General features: G+C 36.2%; 1 protein-coding gene across 2 annotated transcripts in view; it reads left to right on the top strand.

Moving 5' to 3' along the window:
• MYO1E (myosin IE) overlaps positions 1-23074 on the top strand; it is a 1655775-nt gene that overhangs the window by 1589452 nt on the left and 43249 nt on the right. The window contains exon 27 of one of the 2 annotated variants that reach the window (XM_044078572.1): positions 84-119. The exons of the other annotated variant lie outside the window; for it this stretch is intronic. Coding sequence (XP_043934507.1) covers positions 84-119 — 36 coding nt within the window. The remainder of the gene's footprint in view (positions 1-83; positions 120-23074) is intronic. 2 annotated transcript variants of the gene reach the window in all.

Here is a 23074-nt window from a genome sequence, read left to right as displayed (position 1 = left end):
TAACATTTAGTGTCATACTATATATGTTATGTTTTGTGTAGTTGCATGGCACTTTAATTTTGGCTAAATTTGTTCCTTTGTAGTAACCGTGCTGGACCACAAGTTTCAAGCAGAGAACCGTGAGTCAAACTCAGTGTTGTGTTATGTTTTGGTGGAGGTGACATTGTAGAGAATTTCATTTTAGACGCATGTACTAGTCTTTGTTTTATTACTGGTGTGGAGTTTTGAGTTTTCTTGCCACAGATGTATTCTTTCAAATCTTTCTGATGATTCTAAAAGAACAAGAATTTTGCGTCCACCAACATATTGTCAGAAAATCAAGATGAATACTGATGGTGGAAAATGTGAAAACCAGTTATAGTGTAATGTACTGGTAAAGATATTGGAATTCAAAGCTGAAGGCATAGATTTGAATCCTATCATTATCCACTTTGTGTACCTTGTAATTCTTAGCAAGTCATTTAGCTTCGTTATATTGCTAAGAATACCTTACTGAAAGAACGTTATTTAATTTAGGCCACATTGTTAGTAGAAATGGAAAGGAAAACATTGGCTTTATTACTGTGCCTCATAAGAGTCTTTGCAATTTCAATATGCATGGTAGTCACCAATCTCTGACTGGGAAAATGAATAAGATAATGCTGGTTTCTCATTTATTATTTCTTGTGCTCCTGGCTTAGATCCTGATGGTTTCAGGATGCCATTAATCACTTGAAGCACTCTTTAAATGATCCACTTCTTCCCCTTCCAGCTGTTAGCCACTTTGCCATTCTCACCACATATTAATTTTCTTGGGTGTGACACACATCGCCCCTCCCCCATATAAGGGATGGCTAGAGAGAGGGATAAGAGCCATAAGTGGTCAGTAGGTCATCTTACTGTGGGATGCTAGATTTTTTTTGTATGTTTACCGTATCTGCTAATACCACATGTCAACTTACCCATATTCTCTTGTACATCATTCACCTTGGCAACATATGTATGCTGTCCCCATTCTTGAAAGCAAAAATCACTAACCTAGAAGAGTCTCTGTCCTCCACAAGCGGAACCTACACCACCCCCAGGAAGGTGAGCTATTAGTCACTCAGTAGTACACCCTAGCTGGTCTTTCAGATTGGGCCATCCTGAAGTCTAGGTCATCAGGTATATCCCCAACCCCTGCATCCAGTGGCTGTCCTCAGTAATACCTGAATCTGATTGGCTGGCCTCAGTAATAACCGAATCAGATTTGTAGATAAACTTAACAGACTGGATAGCAAACATCTGCAGATGCACATTACAATTTTCTTTCTTTTCCAGAAAGAAGTATTACAAGTATGTTGCACATTTTTTGTACTTGCACTGTTTTTATTTTTCACATAATTTGGACCCTCATCTATGTTTGATCTACACTTTTGATTTGCTTACTGCATAAACTTCTGTTCAAGATAAAGAGTGGGTGAAAAAGAAGCTAAAACTGATTAGATAACTGTATGTGTTTTATATAAACCTGATAATGATATATTCTTACATATGATTAGGCCAGTCATTGGCCATATATGTCTGAGATCCTTACAACAAAAAGTTACTCAGAGTAGCCATGATGTTTATCATTTTTAATTTATTCATCTCCAATCACATGGAATAAACACTGGCAATTCTGATTTCAACTGAAATATTAATCTTCTTGTAAGAAATGTATTTATTTCAAACCTTTGGTCCTGCTTAGAAAAATCAGACACATAACCACATACATAAAGATTAGTTTATGCTGAAGAGTTTGCCATTTATACTTCTTTTATAACCCCTGTGGTTGCAGAGATATGAACATTTGTTTGAAATGTAAGGACATAATTTGGTTCAATCAAAAGGCTTAGGCTCTGCCCATTGGACGTTAAAGTGCAAACTTCCTGAGTTAAAAAAAGGCAACCATTTGCTTAAAAGCTTCCCCATATGTGATCAGTCTGGATCTGGTGTAGAGTTTTCAAAAGTCTTCAGAGCACGTAGCACTTTCATTTGTATCCCATTTATATGCAGCATTAATAGCTGTCTAAGCAAAAGGGTCAAAGAATCAAACAGACAAACCACTTAGTAAAAATTACAAGAAAGACCCAGCAAAGCTAGAATCTTTACTATGCAATATTTAAACTTCTGTAATGGAGGTCCATGAGATATATATACAAATGACGCCTTAAGGGGACAATACCAGTGTTTTTGCTACATGGCTTCTGAATGCGTATGACCTTTTACTTTCACTCTAAGTCTTTAGTGGTTCATATGGGCACTACAGGAGGTTTAAGGTGTTGCACAATAAAGATTCTAGTTTTGCTGGGTCTTTCTTATAGTTTTTTATTAATAGCTGTCTCTAGACCTTCTACTTTCCATGTCTTCTGGAAGGTTTCAGTTGATATTCCCATACCAAAGACAAGTCTCAAGAACCTTCATACTCCTACAATTCAATTTCTTTGGTAACACAACTTTCAAAACTCCTAGACAAACTTGCTTTCTTCTGATTGCACCAGTGCTTGGTAGACTATAGTCTATGAAACTGTATATTTTTGGGGAAAAAATACAATATAACCATCATCCATCCTTTCTTCAAGGACAGAATCTACTAAGCTTTAGAGGCAGGGCAGCTAGAAAGAGCCTTGTGCCTTGTTTGTTGTTCTGACAAAGGCTTTCGACTCTTTCTCTTAGTACAACGTAGTTACTGAGTTCAGATTATACATTTGGTTCCCATAGCTACACAACAGTTTTAGAATTACCTGTCTATTAGAATCTATAAAGCTAGGGTGACAAACCGTGAGAATACTCCTCTCCCCATTATATGCAGAGTTCCTTAGAGGACAGGTTTGCAGCCCCTATTCATTGATTTATAAATACCAACAAAGAACATGACTCCTTGCATTGGTGAGCTCCAGTAAACACTCAAAACTAAGCTAACACATAACCTAGTGTTATTAAATAACTGGTTCTGCAACAAGAAACTACATGAATTTAAACAAAACTTAAACTGTGCTTGGTGAAGGTGTGTAATACACCATTTGAAGCAATTCAAACAAGGAGATATAAGATATTTGCATGGCAGTGTCTCCACACATATTTCAAGATTCCAGAGAGATTAGCTACAGTGTCTCAGAAAGATCTAGGAACATGTTAGTACAACATAGGGGAGCAGGAAACTTGAAATATATTTGGGGGATGCCAATCCCTACAGATGTAGAGAGAAGACATAGGAAAGATGTTGGATGGAATGAGTATAGAGGCAGTCCAGAAGAGAGATGAAAGGCTGTTATTGGAAGTACATCCAGGTTAAGGAAACAAAGATAAGCAACAGGAGCTAATTTTGTAAGTGATGTTAATGGCAAGAGTCTGTTAACTATGAAGTGGAAAAAGGAAGACATTCCAACAATTGAAGAGATAAATCGGTTGGTTGTGGATGTGAGGAAAAATACAATGCAAGGTCGCTTGTAAATTCACTTCAATAAAGTTTCCTTGGATTTTCTTCTGCTGGCTGCATCCTTCATCTGAGTAGTGGGCACAAACTTCATTTAGAGCTCATAACTACACTAGAGGAATTTGGGTAAACTGTCTGAACCTTTGTCTGTTTTCATTGCAGTGGAATAGCATCGGTTTTGTAGTAGGGGGAGCTGAAATATGTGTGTGTGTGTGTGTGTGTGTGTGTGTGTGTGTGTGTGTGTGTGTGTGTGTGTGTGTGTGTGTGTGTGTGTTTAATCAATGTACATTATACAATGTCAGTGATTTATATGGAGTAAAGACATTGTATTTTCCATTTGGCTGCTTGAGATCAGCCTGTTACTGACAATACAGCCATCATGGTTTTAAATAACAAAAGCCCCTTATTAGTGTTGAAATACTTATTTAAAAAAAACATTCAAATTATTTCATTTCTAGATATTATGGCTTTGTCTCTGCTTAATTGTAAGGCAACCCATAGTGTATGAATTAATGTCACACCATTGAGGGTATCACGTGTATGAACCATAATCCGTAATGAATCATATTACTTTGCTGAAGCCAAGAAAAACCCAAATAAACAGCTTACTTTTTTCATTTATTTATAGAAACAATATACAACCAGAGTAAGCTAGTCTTCAGCTGCTGTAGCAATGTCTGACACAGGCAAGCCAGCTGCTCATTTACATTTCTGCAGTTGTGCTTTGGTTTATCATCACTTTGCATACACATTATATCAGCAAGTAAAAGACAAAACACACTAGCAAGCAACAACTGGATTTTTAGCTTGAAAAAGTACTGTTGACACTAGTCAATTATAAAACATTCAGTGGTACCCAAATACCCACCCATAAGTTCTGAGATGAAGCCAGACAAGATTGTAGGGCTGTATTCATAATGTAGCACTTCACATTTTCATAGCAGTAATCCTCAGAGAGAGGTGAAGTATGGTTATGTAAATCATGTCTTTCAAGATGACTATGAAAATGTGGAGGCATTTTATTAAACATGCCTCTCTATCACAAAAGCCTAACATGCTTCAGGAATATGCCATAATAGAGGACAGTTAATATATGGATAAGGGGAATTACACATTTGTGTGTCAGTGCGATTCATAGAAATTAATCTAAAAGGGCCTCAACTGCATACTAAACATGTAAATGGCCCTGAACTTATGCCAGTAAGCAGAAATTTACCATGAGAATATGGAGTTGAGAGAAAGGGAAAAAAGGAATAGATACTGCCATACATTTTAAATGGAGGTATAATTATTGACTTTACTTAAAGAAATGTCTTTATTGTATGTTATTCTTCTGCATATATGAACAAACTACTGAAGGTTGCAGTGGGGGAAATGATTAACTCTGGTGTCAGTGAAGTGCTTGTGTAGACATGGACAAACTACTAAAGGTGTCGTTAGGGTAAATGTTTCATTTTGTTGTCAGTGAAGTGCTTGTGCAGACATGGACAAAGTACTGTAGGGATTGCTGGGGTAAATGCTTCCTTTTGATACCAGTGCATACTTGGTGAAACTTTTGAAGGGATCACTGAGGAAAACATTTCATTTTCGTGTCAGTGAAGTGTGTGTGAAGACATGGGCAAACAATCATTTGGGGAAATGTTTCATTTAGGTGCTTGTGTGTATTTGTTGAAACTACCGAAAAATCATTTGGGGAAATGTTTCATTTTGGTGTGTGTGCATACTTGGTGAAAATACTGAAGGGATCGCTTGGGGACGGTGGCCTAGTGGTTAAGGTGTTTGCCTTACAAAGACAAGGTGCAGGGTTTGAGACTCACAAGGGATAATTGGCTAGGCTTACAATGGCTCGCAAAGGCAGTTAGCCTAGTACTAACCTATGAACCTATGAAAAATGTTTCATTTTGGTGCTTATGCATACCTGGTCAAACTACTGTAGGGATTGCTGGGGGAAATGCTTCATGTTGGTGCTTCTGCGTACTTGTTGAAACTACTGAAGGGATTGCTTGGGGAAATGTTTCATTTTGGTAGTAGTGCATACTTGGTGAAACTACTGGAAGGATCGCTGTTTTATTTTGCTGCCTCTGCATACTTGGACATACTACTGAAGTGATCAGTTGGAGAAATGTTTCATGCTGGTACTTGTGCATACTTGGTGAAACTTTTGAAGGGATCACTGAGGAAAACATTTCATTTTCATGTCAGTGAAAAGTGTGTGAAGACATGGACAAACAATCATTTGGAGAAATGTTTCATTTTGGTGCTTGTGTGTATTTGTTGAAACTACCGAAAAGATCATTTGGGGAAATATTTCATTTTGGTGCGTGTGCCATACCTCTCAACTGTACAGATTTTTGCAGAATGTCCAGATTTATGCCTCATATTTTTGGTCTGTTTTTCATAAAATTGTGTTTTTAGCAAATTAGTGGCAAATCATTGTCATTATTTTCTAATTTCAGTCTTCAGACAGTTGAGTTTCAGACTTCATACCCTTCAGAAAATTCATGCTAATGCAAAACCTATTATTCTTTCAACTTTCTAAGTTTGTAAAAGCAATATTTAAAAATTGTCCCTATTTTTGAGCCTGTGTCCCACTTTCATTAACGGTCTTGTCCATTTGTTTCTCTAAGAGGTTGAGCAGTATGGCGTGTGCATACTTGGTGAAAGTACTGAAGGAATCGCTTGGAAAAATGTTTCATTTTGGTGCTTCTGCATACTTGGCACGGCCGGATTTAGGCATAGGCGAATTAGTTGATGAAACTAATAAAGGGATTGCTGGGGGAAATGCTTCATTTTGGTGCTTCTGCATACTTGGTGAAACTACTGGAAGGATCGCTGTGGAAATGTTTTTTTTTTACTGCCTCTGCATACTTGGACATACTACTGAAGTGAACAGTTGGAGAAATGTTTCATGTTGGTACTTGTGCATACTTGATCAAACTACTGAAGAGATCATTGGGGGAAATGTTTCATTTTAGTGCTTGTGTATGCAGTACTGATGGGGTCTTAGGGAGAAATGTTTCATTTTTCATTCAAAACATACATTATCCACCCCCATATATACCAGATTCTATGCAGCAGACCTTGGTTTTAAGTATTCCAATTAAACTGCATGGAGTTTCCCCTTAAGAGTAGTTCTTTATTTCCAGAATGATATTTCAAGGTTTGCGTGTGTGTGTGTGTGTGTGTGTGTGTGTGTGTGTGTGTGTGTGTGTGTGTGTGTGTGTGTGTGTGTGTGTGGATTTATTTCTGCAGCTAGGGTGTACACTAGCATTCCCTGCCATGGACTTCAGGTAGTAATTAATGTTCTGTGGGCATGTGTAGTAAAAGAAAGCTGAAGTCTCTGAGAGATGCTATGCGAAGTCAGTGTTACCTGGCTGGTCTGCTTCTGTTTACTTATTCAAAGTTAATACGTGCTTTCCTTCAAAAAAAGCGTGCATATTATTTTTGTTTAGAAAAAGTCTTCGAAAAAATTTTAAATAAGCAAGACTCATTTCCTTTATTGTAAGAAACGCTCAGTGTACCAGCACACCCATGCTGTGCCACTGCTTTGTTGTTTCCTACAACACATTAGGACTGTAGGTAGGATTCACTTTACCTTTTCTTGATCTGAAAGTGGATTTTTTACTTTTTGTGTCAGAGGAAGAAATACTACGATTGAAATTGCTGATTACCAAAACTACAGGTTAGAAGCAAATATTTAATCTATTTGTTAACAACCAGATAAGGGAACTAGCTGTTCTTAGACCACCACTGAAAACTACAGTCACTGTAAGTTTTTATTGTAGGTACTAGATATTATCTTGACAAACATGTTTTACTAAGTTAAACGCCACCCCACTCCCCTTTTAAATTGACCAGTGTTGGAATGTTTCTTTACACATCAAACCTACTAAAAATACCATATTTATAAATTTTCCATATAGCAATATCACTCCCCGAATAATCACCTTGTATTGAAACCATATGTAAAGTCCCACCACAACTTATTGGTGAATCATTCACAGTCCTCTGCAGTACTTTAAAAAAAAATCACAAGTTTGTCCCCTGGGGTATAAATGTATTGAAAAATTCTAAGTGGAGTTACAAAATCTACACATTAGTGAACCAAAAGAAAACACTGCAACACCTCCAAACTTTGCCGAGACCAGTACAATAAGCATAAACTCAGCTTTAAGCAAAAATAACTTGCAAAACCAAATCAAAGAAAAAACACTTCATTTGAGGTAACATTTTCCAACAGTATAGGTGAGAATAATAAGGATTTGTACAGCCACATCTGAAAAATGAAGAGGAAGGAGCAAAAATGTGTTCTACAATAAAAGTATGTCACCATTCAGTAGAGTAACATATGGGTATATGTGACATGTGAAGACACAGCTCTAGCTACAATCCAGGATCCGAGTCTGGAACAGCAGCTTGGGTGCTTGAACAGTCAGGCAGGGAAGGGAGTGATTCATAGGTTCATAGGTAGGTACTAAGCTATCGGCCCTAGGGCCCATACAAGCCTAGCCAAAAAATGTACCCTGGCTTTCGCCACCCAAGAAAATTATTTTCCTATGCCCCTGTCGAGCAGAGCCACATAAGTGATCCCCCGGGTGAATTTCCCATTTCCCATCCAATCATCAAGATTTTTCTTGAAGAGTGCTAATGAGGAGCTCTGTTTGACATAGATAGGTAGTCTGTTCCAGAGTATGGGAAGTCTCTGGGACAGGAATCTATCCCTCCAGCATGTTCTGTTTATTGTGGTGACAAGGTTAAGGTCCCTAGAGCATGTAGCTCGGAGGGATTGGGATTTCTTTAAGTGGAGCATGTCCAGTAGCTCTGGGTTTGACATAGCTTTGTATGTTAGGCAGAGATCGCCTCTGAGTAGGCGATATGCGATGGAGTAAAGCTGTAGTTTTTTGAGACGGTCTGCATAGGGCATCTGTTTGAGGCCAGTAATCCTCTTTGTGAGGTATTTCTGTGGTCTTTCCAGTTGTTGTAGATGTCTTGTGAGGTACATACCAAAAGGGGCGTTGTACTCTATAATGGGTCTAATGAGTGATGAGTAGAGGGGAACAATGACCTCTTTTTTTCTGGATGAGAATTCTTTTGTGATGAGATGAGCCACGTAGAAGGATTTCCTGACCACTGTGGCAATGTGATTATCAAAGGAGAGACTACTGTCCACCTGTGTCCCAAGGTCTCTTATCACATTTTCGGCATTAAGTAGACTACCAGCTATGTGGTAGTTCATGGGTACAGAGTTTTTACCAAAGGGGATGACAATACACTTTTTGGCATTGAGCTTCAAGCCATGGCTTTGACACCAGGAATCTGTCTCAGTGAGGCCCTTTTGTAGTTTGTCTACATCGTTAGGAGTTTCAATTATGGCTCCTAGTTTGCAGTCATCTGCAAACTTTGTTAGCCAAAGACCTTCTGTGTTGGCCTGCACTTCAGAGAAGTAGATACCAAACAGGAAAGGACCCAGGACTGAACCCTGTGGTACTCCACTTGTCACTGGTCTGATGTCAGATTTGGAATCCGCTACTTTCACAGTGTGGGTTCTGTTCGTGAGCCAGTTAGCAACCCATCTTATGACATAGGGTTTTGTTTCCCATGTCTGATCACTACCATGCAAGTATAGGTTTGCAACACACTGAAGTATCCAGGACTTTTTATTTATTTTTTCAAGTGTTTAGTTTTCCTGCTGTCATCCAAACACTGCTGCTGTTCTGAAATGCAGCACACTAGTGCTGCTTTCTGTTCCTGCCCAGAGTGTGTGCAGTGATTTGCAGCATGAATTTCTGGTGCAAAATTTAATCTCGCAACAGAACAGGGACAGCATTGGTGGATAGAATTCGGTTTGTCACAGCAGAATGAACAGAATGGGAACAGGCGACAGAATTTCTCACAGGAGCACTAGAGGTAGTTGTGTGTGTGAAATGCCCCAGAGAGAGATTTTGTCTGGTTACATTATTCAAGAGTCAAACCCTGTACCTTAGCTGCCAAAAGCAGTAATATTAAACCTCCACAACAACTGCAGACTTCTATTCATTCTTTAAATGTTTGATGTAAAGGAAAGAAATTGTCATATGAGCCATGTGTGTGGATGTGATCTTTTGTTTAGCTGTAAATGAATTGGACAGTATGAATTTGAGTTTAATGTTAATTTTTTAACTATGCATATATTTTTTGTTTAGCTTGTTTTTTGCAGTCACACAGGTGTGAAATGCAGTGTTTGGACTACAACAGTTTGTCTAGCACTTGGTGCTTACAAGTAAGGCACTGAGCTGTTAACAGTTGCTTCCTGTGGTACATTCTTTGATTTCCTCCACCTTCATTTCTCTTCTGTGTGACTCTGCCAAATTACTTCACTAGACAGTCCAGGTATGCTCCTAAAAAGGGACACTTGTGTCCAGTTGGGTGTCCTAGGCTGTTAGCAGATGAATTGCACATTTATCTTTTGAATCCCTGCACTCTTTCCTTGGTTGGTCTGTGGATAAAAATTACTTCCCTTGCTGACATGATAAGTTAGTCATTACTCTGCCTTTGCAGGACTAGCGTGCATTTGTGTAAAGAAAATTTGGAATACTTTTACTATGGCCATTTTTTATCGTAATCAGACGTGCGATGTGGTCACAGTCTGTAAAGTGGCTGTAACTGAGTACAGATTTTAGCAGAATTTATTGGCAGCAGTTTGGATGGCCTTTTATGGCTAAAATCTTTTGAAATGTGTACTTTTGTCATTACTGGTTCATACATTTTGTTTCACTGCTTACGGGAAAAATGTTTACAACTACAAATTTAAAATGCACTCTTAACAAATGTTGCTATTTTTAAATAAGAAATATAATTTAAAACAATCAGGAAGGTGATTCAAAGAACACAAAAATGTGTAATGGAGGACAAAGTTTGAAAATGGCCTAGGGCCCAAGGTACAGTTAATCAACTACTGGCCGAATGCATTTTCAATGAAAGTGAGTTTCATTTCATTTTCATTGAATGAGTTTCAAGGGAAGATATGTTTACTGTTGCTCACGCTAAGTCTGTTTTTAGTATGAAACTGTTTTATTTGGCAAATGGATATCAGTATTTGTGCTCTAAAATTTGAAGTAAAAGTTTGTTTTTTAAATTAAATCCAAAACTCTGTAATCATTATAAAAGTAAAAAAAGAAAACTGTATGCACATTGACAAGTTTGAACAGTGTTTTTGGTAATTGGGACACTAGAATAGCTGGGGGAGGCGAGGCCCTGGTTCGTTATCTGCCTAGGGCCCATTTTACTATGCTCTAGCTCTGAATAGATTGCTGCCATCAGGAGCAGGGTTAGGGCCTCTTAAAATATGGCCTCATAGCTAAGTTGCCAGCAAGGACACAAGCAACTTCCATGGCTGCCTGTTTGATGACCCCTCTGATCATCTCTTATCCCCATGACTGGGATAGCCACTACAGGTGAACAAATGGACCAAGACCTTCTAGGGGAGAGTCAATAGTCAACAAGCATGGAGGGAAATAAACGATTAAAAAAAAATAGTTAGTTTGGAATACCATCTCTCTCCTCCCTCCCCCACAACTTTATCTTACCTGATATTAACACCTAAAGTAACCACCTGTGCCCTCTTTAAAGTCAGAAACACTAATCCCATAGGAAAAGGTAAGGCACCAGAGGCCTAATCTGTGCTAATAAAAATAGCCTAGTACAATCCTTTATGCACATTGTTAATCTAGCTATGTTCCTGATGTCTGAAAAGAGGCAACTGTAGTCCCACTTTACAAAGGATGCCCTTCAACAGACTCCAATAACTACACACCAGTCAGTTTCACAAGTGTATTATGCAAAGAGACGCAGAAAGTATTTGTGGGATTTATTCAGGCAGACAACAGAAAGCTTCATTACCTAACCCAGTTTGGTTTTGCCAAAATGTAAATATCAAATGCTGTGAATCACATAACTTTCAGACAGGGCAACAGTTTTCAAAGCAATTTATCTGTCCATGCATCTTACAAAAATCTGGCTAAAGCTTAAGTTCATAAGTATCCATAGTCCATGGGCCTTTAACTAACATAACATTTTGGAAATTAAGTTTGTAAACCCAGTTTCCCATATAAGCATCCAGGGAATGTTTAAACTGGTTCAAATTTTGGAGGTTCAAATATTGTATAGTAATTTATTCCATGCAGCTGGGATTAACTGTGTGTATAGTTACTCGTTTTCTTAGTTTTTGGTGAAAGTTGAAAAATTCAAGGTTTTATTCTTGTAGGTTCTTGAATTTCTATAAATGTCCAGGTTTAATGTCATTTTTAATAGTTTGTCTCTGAAGGTTTTATAAATCAGATTTAGTTTACTCCTGAAATGCCTATACTAAGCATGGATTGGCATATTTCGATATAGATATATTCCTTTAGAGTTGGTATTTTCCTAGTGATTTTGCTTTGGTTTGACTCCAAGTTAACTAAGTGCTCAATTTTATAGCTACAAAACTGTTGTAGTATTCAGTGATGGTCTTAATGTAGGATAGTGAAACCAAGCTATCTTCAACCCTTGTAGAAATAATCCAAGTTGTCTCATAGTCTTGCTTTGGATTATATCTGCATGTAATCTAAAGAGAATGTAGATGTAATGTAGTGCCCAATTCACAATACTCATCAACTTCCTCTAAACAATTGACACTGTACTCTAATGATGCAATTGTAAGTACAGTCAGAGATCAAAATGTAGCCTTAATAACTTCGGTCCACAACTGCCTATATAATCAAACAGGTCATAAACAACATCTAAAAATAGGCAGAATGATGTATTCACCATTCCATCACCAGTGGAGTCCTTCAAGGCTCTATTCAGGGGCCACTCCTACTATTTTAGCATATTTTTCTCAGGTGTCAGAACTGATTCTACAATCTGGGGCTCACCAGATATGCAGATGAAATCAAAACTGGAAGCATTGTCTTTAACCTCCGTGGTATCACTCCCCTTCAAATGACATACAACATTTCACGGAAATGGTGTAGTAGAAATGACCTTGCCTTAGGTGTCAAAACATTCACCATTCAAGCACTTGGTAGCCCCAACCCTCAACCTCACCCCTAGCTTTCTATACTGTGGATAGGCAGTGACTAAATGCTGAGGAAATAGTAAAAAAAAAAGACTTGGAGTCCTTGTAGAAAATGGGTTTTCATCTGAAGCCCATATAGCAAACACCATCCATAAAGCATACAGAGGTGCCTATCTGATCCTCCACTGTGTTGAGATACATCACAGTGAGCTAAATGATTCCTGTATCAACTCTTATTAGGGCACTTACAGAATACTGTACCCTGTTGAAACCCTTTACATGCAATACAGTACAGCCCTGGTGACCTGAACACGAGGACAATTGAAAAATAACTTTATATCTCAGTCTCTCTCACACCTGAACCCAGAGTATCAATCTATTCATGTTAGAAGGAATTTGATAACTACATGGTCATCTATAAGTTTCAGTGTGCAATCTGGAAGTATCAAGCACGTCTGTGGCCACTAGGGCCTGTGGTTATGTACCAAACCTGTAACCTTTTTCATCCATGTACAAGGACACTAAGACAATACAAATATGGACAAGTTAATGTGCCTGATCAACCAGTAATGTTTTAGTGAGATGAGAGGAGACTGGACCGCTTGAAGAAAACCCATGCAGACACAGGCTGAACATGCAAAGCTCCACACAATGACTTGGAGTCAGATTTAACCCCAGACCCAGGAGTTGTGTAGCAGAGATCTTATCACTAAGTTATTGGGCTGCCTACATGAGAATTCAGAAACCACAGGAAGGTCTGCAGCCTGAATTTGAAATACCAGAGCAGGATCCTTTGTATTTTTTTTTTCAAAACAGGTTTATTGTTTTAACATATAAGAGAAATATCATTTATATTTTAATTAAAAAATAAAATTATTATTATTATATTAACAAAACAAAACAAGTATTTACAAAGACATCCACTACAATCAGATCAAATATTAAACTAAAAATACCATGCTGAATTTTAAATTAAAAATTTTAAATTTTTTAAATTATATCCATACAATAAAATAAGATGTTTTTTCTATTTTTTCTAGTTTAATTGTGTTTATTTCCATAATGCAACTTTATTCATAACAATTTTTTTAAATTCATTGAGCGAAGAGGTGTATCTCTGATCAATTTCTAGTTATTATTTTTTTTTCCACAGTTGCTAATAGACCATACCACTGGAAAGCTTAACCTTTAACACTTTGAGGGTACAGGTGTGTTGAATAATATAAGAGATTTAGAAATAATGAAATTATCTGTAAAAGAGACTGCAAAAATTTATTAATTGACTTCCAGTATTCAAATTTATTTATACAGTCATAAAACATATGAGCCCAGTCAGCATTAATTTCTACATTACATCTCTTATTTATCTTATTATATATTTTATTCATCATCAAATCATTATAAAAGAAAAATGTAAAAGGTGTATGTATAAAATCACAATAATAGACAATTTCCTAGTTCAAGTTCAATATATATATTAAATATTGTTGATATATTTGTTCCATTTGGTATTGAATGAAATAAGAAATGTATGAATCTACACTTGAATCAAAACTCTTCTGTCCAGTTTATCTTGTCAAAGGATTGTATGTATGAAAAGTTTGAAATTATCAGAAAAGTTTATGTTGTAAATTTAATATCAAGTAATCAATCATAGATAGAAATAAATCCATTAATATTATAGATATTAATCTTATTTTGATAAAGACTAAAAATCTCTTTTATTAAATCCAGATCTAACTCTTTGAAATCTAGATTTAAACTTTCTTTAATTATTATTATTTTTTAAAATCTATTATATACCAGTACTTTCAGAAGATATCAACTAATAAAATTATCTAGGATCATTATCTATGGCTAAATGAATACCTTCAAGTAGAATACACTAAGCATAGGAAATATATATATTATACAAAATACAAAAAATATAATTAGGTGATAACTAATATGTTTAACTGTCATAATAAGATTACAAAATTAACTAAGTACAAATAACATGGAGTTGTTTACAATCATATTTTATGTATTGTAGTTTTTTAACCATAACATACTAATTAGCTCCCAATAATTATTTTATTTTAATCATAATTTTCTGTTATTGTATATTTAATCTTCCATATATTAAAGATATAACATATAATATAAAGTTTTTATAAATACCCTTTTGGACTAGAAATAGATAAATATTTTACAATAGAAAAGCTAGAAATCATTCCCTTCATAAGAAATTTACAGAGTATTTTATGTGACAAATTTTCTATTATTAGTGTGTGGATAATTTTAACATTAGTGACTTCAAAAGTCTTTGTATTAATTGTGTCAGTAAATCTTTAATTATCTCTCCTCCATAGTAAAAAGATTGTATTATATTATATAAATCTTAATTATATTATCATAAAAACATTTGTATATTATATATAACAGGTATTATAAATATGAATATATTATTATAATTATATAAGTTATCATTAATGGATTTAAATATATTTAATTATAATTAATGGATTTAATATAGTAAAATCGTTAAACAGATCCCAACTTACTGAATCAAATGCTGAACTTATATCAGACTAATAAGAAGTTAATCTTTCTTTCTTTATTTGCAAAATCTATTAATGTTAAAAAGTCTTCTCTATATATATCAAAAAGTATTTCTTTACAATGAAACCTATCTGTCTGTCTATATATCTGCTATGCGGATTGTCTTCAATCTATCAATCTATCATGTTTCATAAACATTTTATAATCAACAAACAGTAATGAGATGGGCGATATGAAGAACATCTAGTTGGATCTTTATTAGGTTTTAAAATTGCGAAATAAAATTGTATTGCCAGAGATGGGGGTTTAACTCAGTTTGGGGGCCAAAATAAACCTTATGTATTAATGAATATGTATTTTTTTAGAAGGATTTTATATCTCTCTGGTATATATATATCATTACACTTGGTTTGTTTTTTTTAATTTATATTTATTTGTTTTAAATAACTATATATATGTAAATACTCTTGTCCAATATTTTGTTTTGTTGTTTATTAGCTTTTTTTTTGTTGTTTTTGTGGTATTTTTATCCTTTATTTTTATCTTATTATCCATGTTAATATTATTATTTTTTTTTAATTTTGTGTGATTTAATTTCTAAATTCATCTAGTTATACTAAAATCGTCTTTTTTTCCTTAGAAAAAGATTTCTTTTGATATGGTTTGTTTATTCAACCTATTTTAACTTTATGAGTTAAAATTTCTTTGTATTTCTCATTTAGTTTGTTTTATTTCTTCAATAACTCTCTTGTCCCATATATTTCTTTATTATTATGTTATTATAAGAGTCTAAGGTTTTTATATATCTACAATAACAATTCCTTATTTTCCTTTTTATTATATACCCATCATACTTTTTATATATATATATATATATATATACACACATACACACATATACACAATATACATATATATATATATATATATATATATATATATATATACACATGCATACACACACACATACACACACACACACACACACACACACACACACACACACACACACACACACACACACACACACACACACACACACAAACACCAACACACACATACACACAAACACACACACACACACACAAACACACACACACACACACACACACACACACACACCTACACACACATATATATATATCTATATATGTTCATCTTTTACATCTTTTACCTACACATTCTTTATTGTCATTACCTCATAATATTGTAAAGAATACACAAATAGAAACACATAACACATTTTTAGTTTACAAAATTTACAAACATGCTATACTACTGCTTTAAATAAATCATATGTCAATTTCTCTTCTATAAAATTATTTGCTTGTCAATCAGATGTTGTCAATCAGATGAATTTTGTTTTTAAATGTTTTGTTTCAGAGTTCCTCTTCTTGTATTCTATTTTCCATGTGTATTCTCCATTTCATTCTGCCTGTCATCTTTGGATCTTCTGTTTCTTGCAGGTCCATATGTAACTGTAACAAGTCTGTTTGTTTTGTAGTTTTTGTTATTAGTTATTATAGTTAGTATCCATTTTATCCATCTTAGCATGAAGTTGCTGGACTATAATTATCAGAGACTGAGAATTTTTCTGATGCTGGAGTCTTGTGGATTTGTCTTAATGAGACTCATTTCAGACTGACCAGACAATTTCCCTATTTCCATTTCTGACAGGAATAGTATTTTTTCATATATTTCTTTTTTAGATATTATTCAAGAACTATATAAAAAAAACTATTTATTAGAAAGATTTTTACAAAAAAATTTTTTGTAATTAATTCCTGCTGTCTGAATGAAAATGGTGTGGAGGGGAAGATCTCCTCTGCTGCCATCCTTTGTATTTTTTGAATGTACTCCATATGGAAGAAACTGCAGACAGTTCCGGGAAGATTAGCAACCAGAACTGTCTGTGAAAATTGATATTCTTGTGAGAAAAATTGATATTCTTGTGAGATCTCCAAACAAAGTTGCAAAGCAGCAAGAAAGTACTGCTAGTTTAGCTACCATCTAACTTAACTTTAGAGTTATCACCCTAAATATTATATCTCTAAGTCTTCAAAGTCTTTAGTATTCTTCCATAACCCCTGAATACTATGACCGTCTCTAATCCATTACTCCCACCTCACCTGTGGCCAGTTTGACTAAATTAGGTGTTCTAAGACAGTGTAGTAACTGCCTTATGCTTACCATGTTCTCACTTCTACCAATTGATAGTACAACCTGTGAGAGATGTATTTATTTAAAAAACATGGAGGCAAACCTCTCACGTCAACCCACTATTGCTAAGCATCATACACCTATAACACCTCTTCAGTGACAGCTCAGCACTAAGCCCATATTTGTGCTGAAGCTGTAAAGAAAAACTTTTCAAAGCCTCCTAGAACACACACATGTCTCTGCCTTCAGAAAACCAGGCAATGCCTACTGCATCTCCATTGTAATCACCCAAGAGTTACCAGCATAGCACACCAAAGCCCATAATACCCACTGCATCTGCTGAAATATGGGGAAATGCCTTTGTCATAGATGACTCTATAGTTAGGCATACATACATGACACTCACTACACTGAACAAGAACAGGGTAACTGTGAGATGCTTGTCTAGCGCCAAGTTCTGTGATGCTACAAGGGCTCTTAAACCAGACAAGTATGTCTGTGACCTAGTGGTATCCCATGTGGGAGTGAATAATTTAGAGTTGCACCCAAAAGGACATGTAGAGGGACATGACAGAACCTGGTATGCATGTGTTAGAGTCAGGAAAGGCACTGGCCTTGTAGTACCTTTCTTTCACTAAGAATAATGTCTAGAGACCTAGACAAGATAATTGGCTTTAAGAATTGGCTAAGTAGTTGGTGTCATTCAAAGGGGATCCAGTATCTGTCATCCTGGGATGAGATGGTAGATAAAGCTTCTTGTTTCACCAGGGATGGCTAACACCTCTCATACCAGGGTTTACACATACTGGCTAAAGCCTTTGCTGTCCCTATAGGCCTTTTTTAGGTAGATTCTTTCTACTGAACATGCCTACGTAGCAAACACACACTTAAATTTGGACAGCATCATGTGGAACTGCTTAATGTAAGCAGTTTAAATAGAAAAATGCCAGAATTTGAAGCCTTCCTGCAACTTGAATCCATTCATATATGTGAGTTGCCGAGACATGGTTTCAGCACAATGATATCACTGCCTCTATACCAGGATTTAGCTTCTGTCATGTCTTCTGGTCCTTCAGTAGTTGCAGGGGGAATACCTTTATTTGTCAGAACACTATCAACTCACATCAAGTTATCCACAGCCCTAAACTGAGGCTCCTGGATATCCAAGTCACCCTTAAAAAAGCCAACTATTACTTCATTACTAGCTATAAAATCCAATCCCCATCAATGTCTCCCAGAAATCATGGAAACTACCTTAATATGTTGAAGGGTTAAATATCAAACCAAATATACACTTGCTAGGGGATTTCAATTACCAAAGCATTGACTGGCACAATTATAACTCTAAAAATGGATAAGCTCATCATTTTCCTAGACTTTAATACCAATGCTCTGGAGCAAATTGCAAAACTACCAGCTAGAGGCCCTAATATCCTTGACCTGCACCTTACCAGCCTAGCCCCTGTCTGTGTCCCACCATATATCTCAACATCCTTGGTTAGCTCTGACAAATCATTTACCTTCTTTGTTGTGCTTAAGGGTACTACCTCACCACTAAATGAAACCATCTTTAGGGACATCTCCAGGGCAAACAGGACCAATGCAGACTTCCCAGCATCACCCCCTTCATGAACCAAACTGAGAACTAAACTAAAAGCTGAACTAATATCCAGTACTAAGCTCCTAGGAGTCACTATTAATGAACAGCTAAAATTTGACTACTGGGTAAAAGAAGCAGGTTTAAAACATCAGAAGATGGGCTGACTGTACAGGTTATTTCCTTATTTAACAATGTATGCAAGAAAACACATTGTCTTACCCTTCTTGCCTCTTCCTCTTCTCTATGCTGATTCTCTGCTGGTTAACTTTCAAACCTCCCAATCCACCCTCCTTGAGCAACATTACAATAAAGTCACAAAATTTGCCACCAACTTACCTTATAAGTCACACAACTGCCTTGCTCTTAAAAAAAACTTTCATGGCTAGAATAATTCCACTACTTATTCTCACAGCAACTAACCACACATAAACTTATCCACAAACCTGACCAATGTCAGCATTCTTCAGTGTTACTCCCCACATGGCAACTTTGCTCGGCTAACAAGCTACTTTTCCATATAACCCCATATAATAACTTAGCTAGTGACTGTGTATATTCCTCCTGTGTATCCAGACTGTGGAATTCCTTGGCTGCACTATTTAAACAAAATGACAATAACAAACTTTTCAAACATAAACTCAAACAACACATACTGGATACTTGGCTCTGCTCTTGGTCCAGACCAGACTAAACCTAAAACGTGTTCACCTTTCTAGACAGATTTTCCTCCCACTTCACTCCTAACTCACGTGATAATTTATAAAACTATTACATTTACCATGCAGCAGGCTGCCTTCTATTCTATTTCTCCATTTTCCCTGTCTTCAACTCCTGCCGATACTTCATACTTAAAATGTTTCCGGCCTACTTTGTTCTGCTCCTCCTTTTCCCTCCTCTCCATTTGTACTATTTTGTTGTCTGCTCTTTCCCACTCTACTTTGCTTATTTACTCTTTCTCAAATCCACATACTGTAACTCCTCTAGACCTAAACCCTTCTCTCCCTACCTTCTCTCTACATAACCCATGACCTATCTGGCTATTACCCAAGAGTTCCTCTCTACTACTTCTATTTATGCCCTGTACTGCACTGCATCTACTGTTCCTCTTGTGTTCTCCTACCACTGTGCAACTGTATATACAGTAAATATGACTGATGTTTAAAACTGATCCGCTGTGAATCTGCTTTGCATATGTAATTGTGACTAATTATCAATACATTTTGTTGTAAATCTGTAAAATTAGCTCCTACCTTGTTGCTGTTTACTCATAAGCCTACTTTATTATTATGTCATCCTACTAGGAAAAGTATTGTATATTTTTCTCTTTTGTGTACTTTGTCTGTTCTCATATTGATGTATGGAGCTTTTCTTCCTTGGCCTTTGCTGAAAAGGAATTACTTTGCTAACCTTCTACCACAAAACAAATGTTAATAAACTAACTAACTAAATCAGTTATGCTGCCACATTCACCTCCAATTTTACCAGCTGCAGAGAAAAGTCTGTAACCATCTGTCTTAAATATTATGGTAAATTCAGGAATAAGTTTCTCTGGTAGAAATCTTGTTCTAATAAACTGTATAACAAAAGAAGAAAATTTGATGATATGTTGTAAGACCCCCACCCCCCAACTCCCTGCCTCAAGACCACTCTGAAATATGCCAGCAACAAACTTATAAGCACTATTAGAAAATAAAAAGCAAAGTACAAACTTAAGGTCACTTCAGATAACAAAGGAAGCTACAAATATTTCTTCAATTATGTCAGGAAGCTAAGGAAAAAATGTTCAACAATGCACTTGTCTCATCCATAATAATATTGCATGTTCCAATCCCAAGCCAATATATTAGCAGACAAATTTAGTGCTAATTTTACCCCACCCTATCCATATTCTTGTACCCACTATCCCTGAAAATTAAGTTTTCCCCTGACATAATCCGGGAACAAGTTTTAAAATCTCTTGTGACAGATTAAATATAATGTTTCTCTGGTACCAGATAACACACCAGGCTGCATTCTCATTAGTGGCAAGTATGCACTATCAGGGCCTCTACTTAAAGTATTCAAGCTCAGCCTATCCACAGGGTACACAAGGATGGACCCTCTACAGATCCAAGTAATTATAGGCCCTTCAGCATCACCAGCTTTATATTCAAAGCCATGGAACATGTCATAGTGGAAATCATTTATACAAATACATGCAACTTAAATTATCTAGACTCCATTTGGTTTTGTTTTGTGCAGGGCAGCTCCTGCCCACTGAACACAGTAAACATCATTCAAAAGGTTACAGAAGCAGTACACAGTGGTCACTTTATGCATGCATGTTACTTATATTGACCTGTCCAAGGCTTTTGACACAATCTACCATATCTGTATTACTGAAAAGTTAGACAAAGTTAATGTAAACCTCTACATTGTCTACTGAACTGCAAACTAGCTAGTTAGCAGATGAAAAGTAGTGAAGTTGCTAGCACCCCTCTATGAATGTAAAATTGCAATTATTATGGTACCTCAGGGAGGAGTGCTGGGTCCTCTCCTTTTTCATATTTATTTTGCAGATATCCAATCCACTATCCCTGAAGTACAGTTGACCATTTTGCTAATGATTGTAAGGTGACCACTGTTATCCATTCACCCATTTATACTAAACTGCGGTATAATATTCCCATACTTGCTGCACTGCAACTGATCTCAAGTTAAATTCAAAAAAGTACAGCATATTGGCATACAGCAAAATAACTGTTCCCACCTTATGTGTTATAAGTGGTACTCCTCTTCAAACAAGATACAGTCATAAGATACCTGGGAAATTATAATAAGGACAACTCTTGCTCTCATTTGACCATCACGTTTCCACCTTTGTCAGGAAATCCTTCTTTCTGCCCAGTTAATTTCCAAGGTAGTATCTTCCAGATCCAAACACGTAATCTTACCACTGTAATCTTCTCTTATCAGACTCGGCAAGGAATACAGTGTCCTCTTTGGTACTTACTCATCCTGTTTTGAAGGATCATTCCTTTATTCAGGCCTGATGCACACTTTAAACAATTTGTTGTGCCTAGTAAAATAGAAGAAACTAAACCATTAAAGTCAAAAAATTCTTCATAAGAAGGAACTGCACACAAAACATTACTCATACTTTCACAATTAATCATAATAAGTAATCATAATAAATGCTAACATATAAGCCTGACAGTTTAAAATTCTGAAAATCAAAAGTTGCAGAAGTGTATACCTTTTTCAACATTCTTATCTATTATTTGATCATCCTTGTCAGAAAGGGAAAGATTAGAATTAACTAAATTTTTAATAGCATAAGAATTAACTGAAGCTTTAGCTGCTGGCTTAGGTTTGGGATGTGGGTATAAAAACTTGAAGGACTAAGAAACCTTATACAATTGATCTACTTTTTTAGAGGAAGCAGTTGACTATCAGGGAAATTGCAGGCAGTGGCACACACATCATCCAGTGCTGACAGTACAGCAGGTATGGGAGGTTGTGGAAATTCCATTTGTAGCAGCTCATACTACTTTCTAAGGTACTGAGAAACCTGAGTGTTCTCCCACTGAAAACGCTGGAACATTCTGGAAATAGTCTCATAGAAGGAGAATCCCTCATACTGAGGATCAGATACCATGCTCTCCTCCTAATCTAAATCAGAAATCTGAGGAGAAAAAGTACAGTTGTGTACACTTACCATAAATGTAGATGTTTGAGTGTATTCACTGTTAGTCATCACATTTGGGTTATCTGCATGTAGTAGCCCTCAGTCGGCCTGATTAACAAAGTCTTGGGTTCTGCGTCGGTTGCGGTCTCTTCTTCCATGACGTCAGGTCGTCAGGGATATAAAGCATGCAACTGATGCCATTACATCAGTTTTTCTTGCCCCAGATGTCAAGTGACCCCTAATGGGAAGCAATTAAATATATAAAAATACAAGGTTATACCTCCAACAAAAAAGCAAATACACCAAAAAGCTTTTAAGCATAGTAGAGTAGAGGTATAGCCAAAAGAAGTCAGGGGGCTGGAGGGAGGGTAACCAAGACTGCAACAGTGAATACACTTGAACATCTACATTTATGGTAAGTGTACACAACTGTACTAGGTTCTTCGTGTTTCACTGTTGCAGTCATCACATTTGGGTAGATTCCCAAAGCTAAGGATGGGAGGAGGAATTTAGATAGCATTAGGACCAGCTATAAGGCCCTGCAAGACTGCGGTGGCAAAGCCAGCTCTGGACTTAGAGAAAATTGGCAAATGGTAATGCTTGGTGAAAGTATGTACAGAACTCCAGATAGCAGCT

Source organism: Protopterus annectens, chromosome 7.part1 (assembly GCF_019279795.1).
Source record: "Protopterus annectens isolate FY-2018-M chromosome 7.part1, PAN1.0, whole genome shotgun sequence".
In the NCBI taxonomy this organism is placed as follows: domain Eukaryota; kingdom Metazoa; phylum Chordata; order Ceratodontiformes; family Protopteridae; genus Protopterus; species Protopterus annectens.
This window is presented reverse-complemented; position numbering and strand designations above follow the sequence as displayed.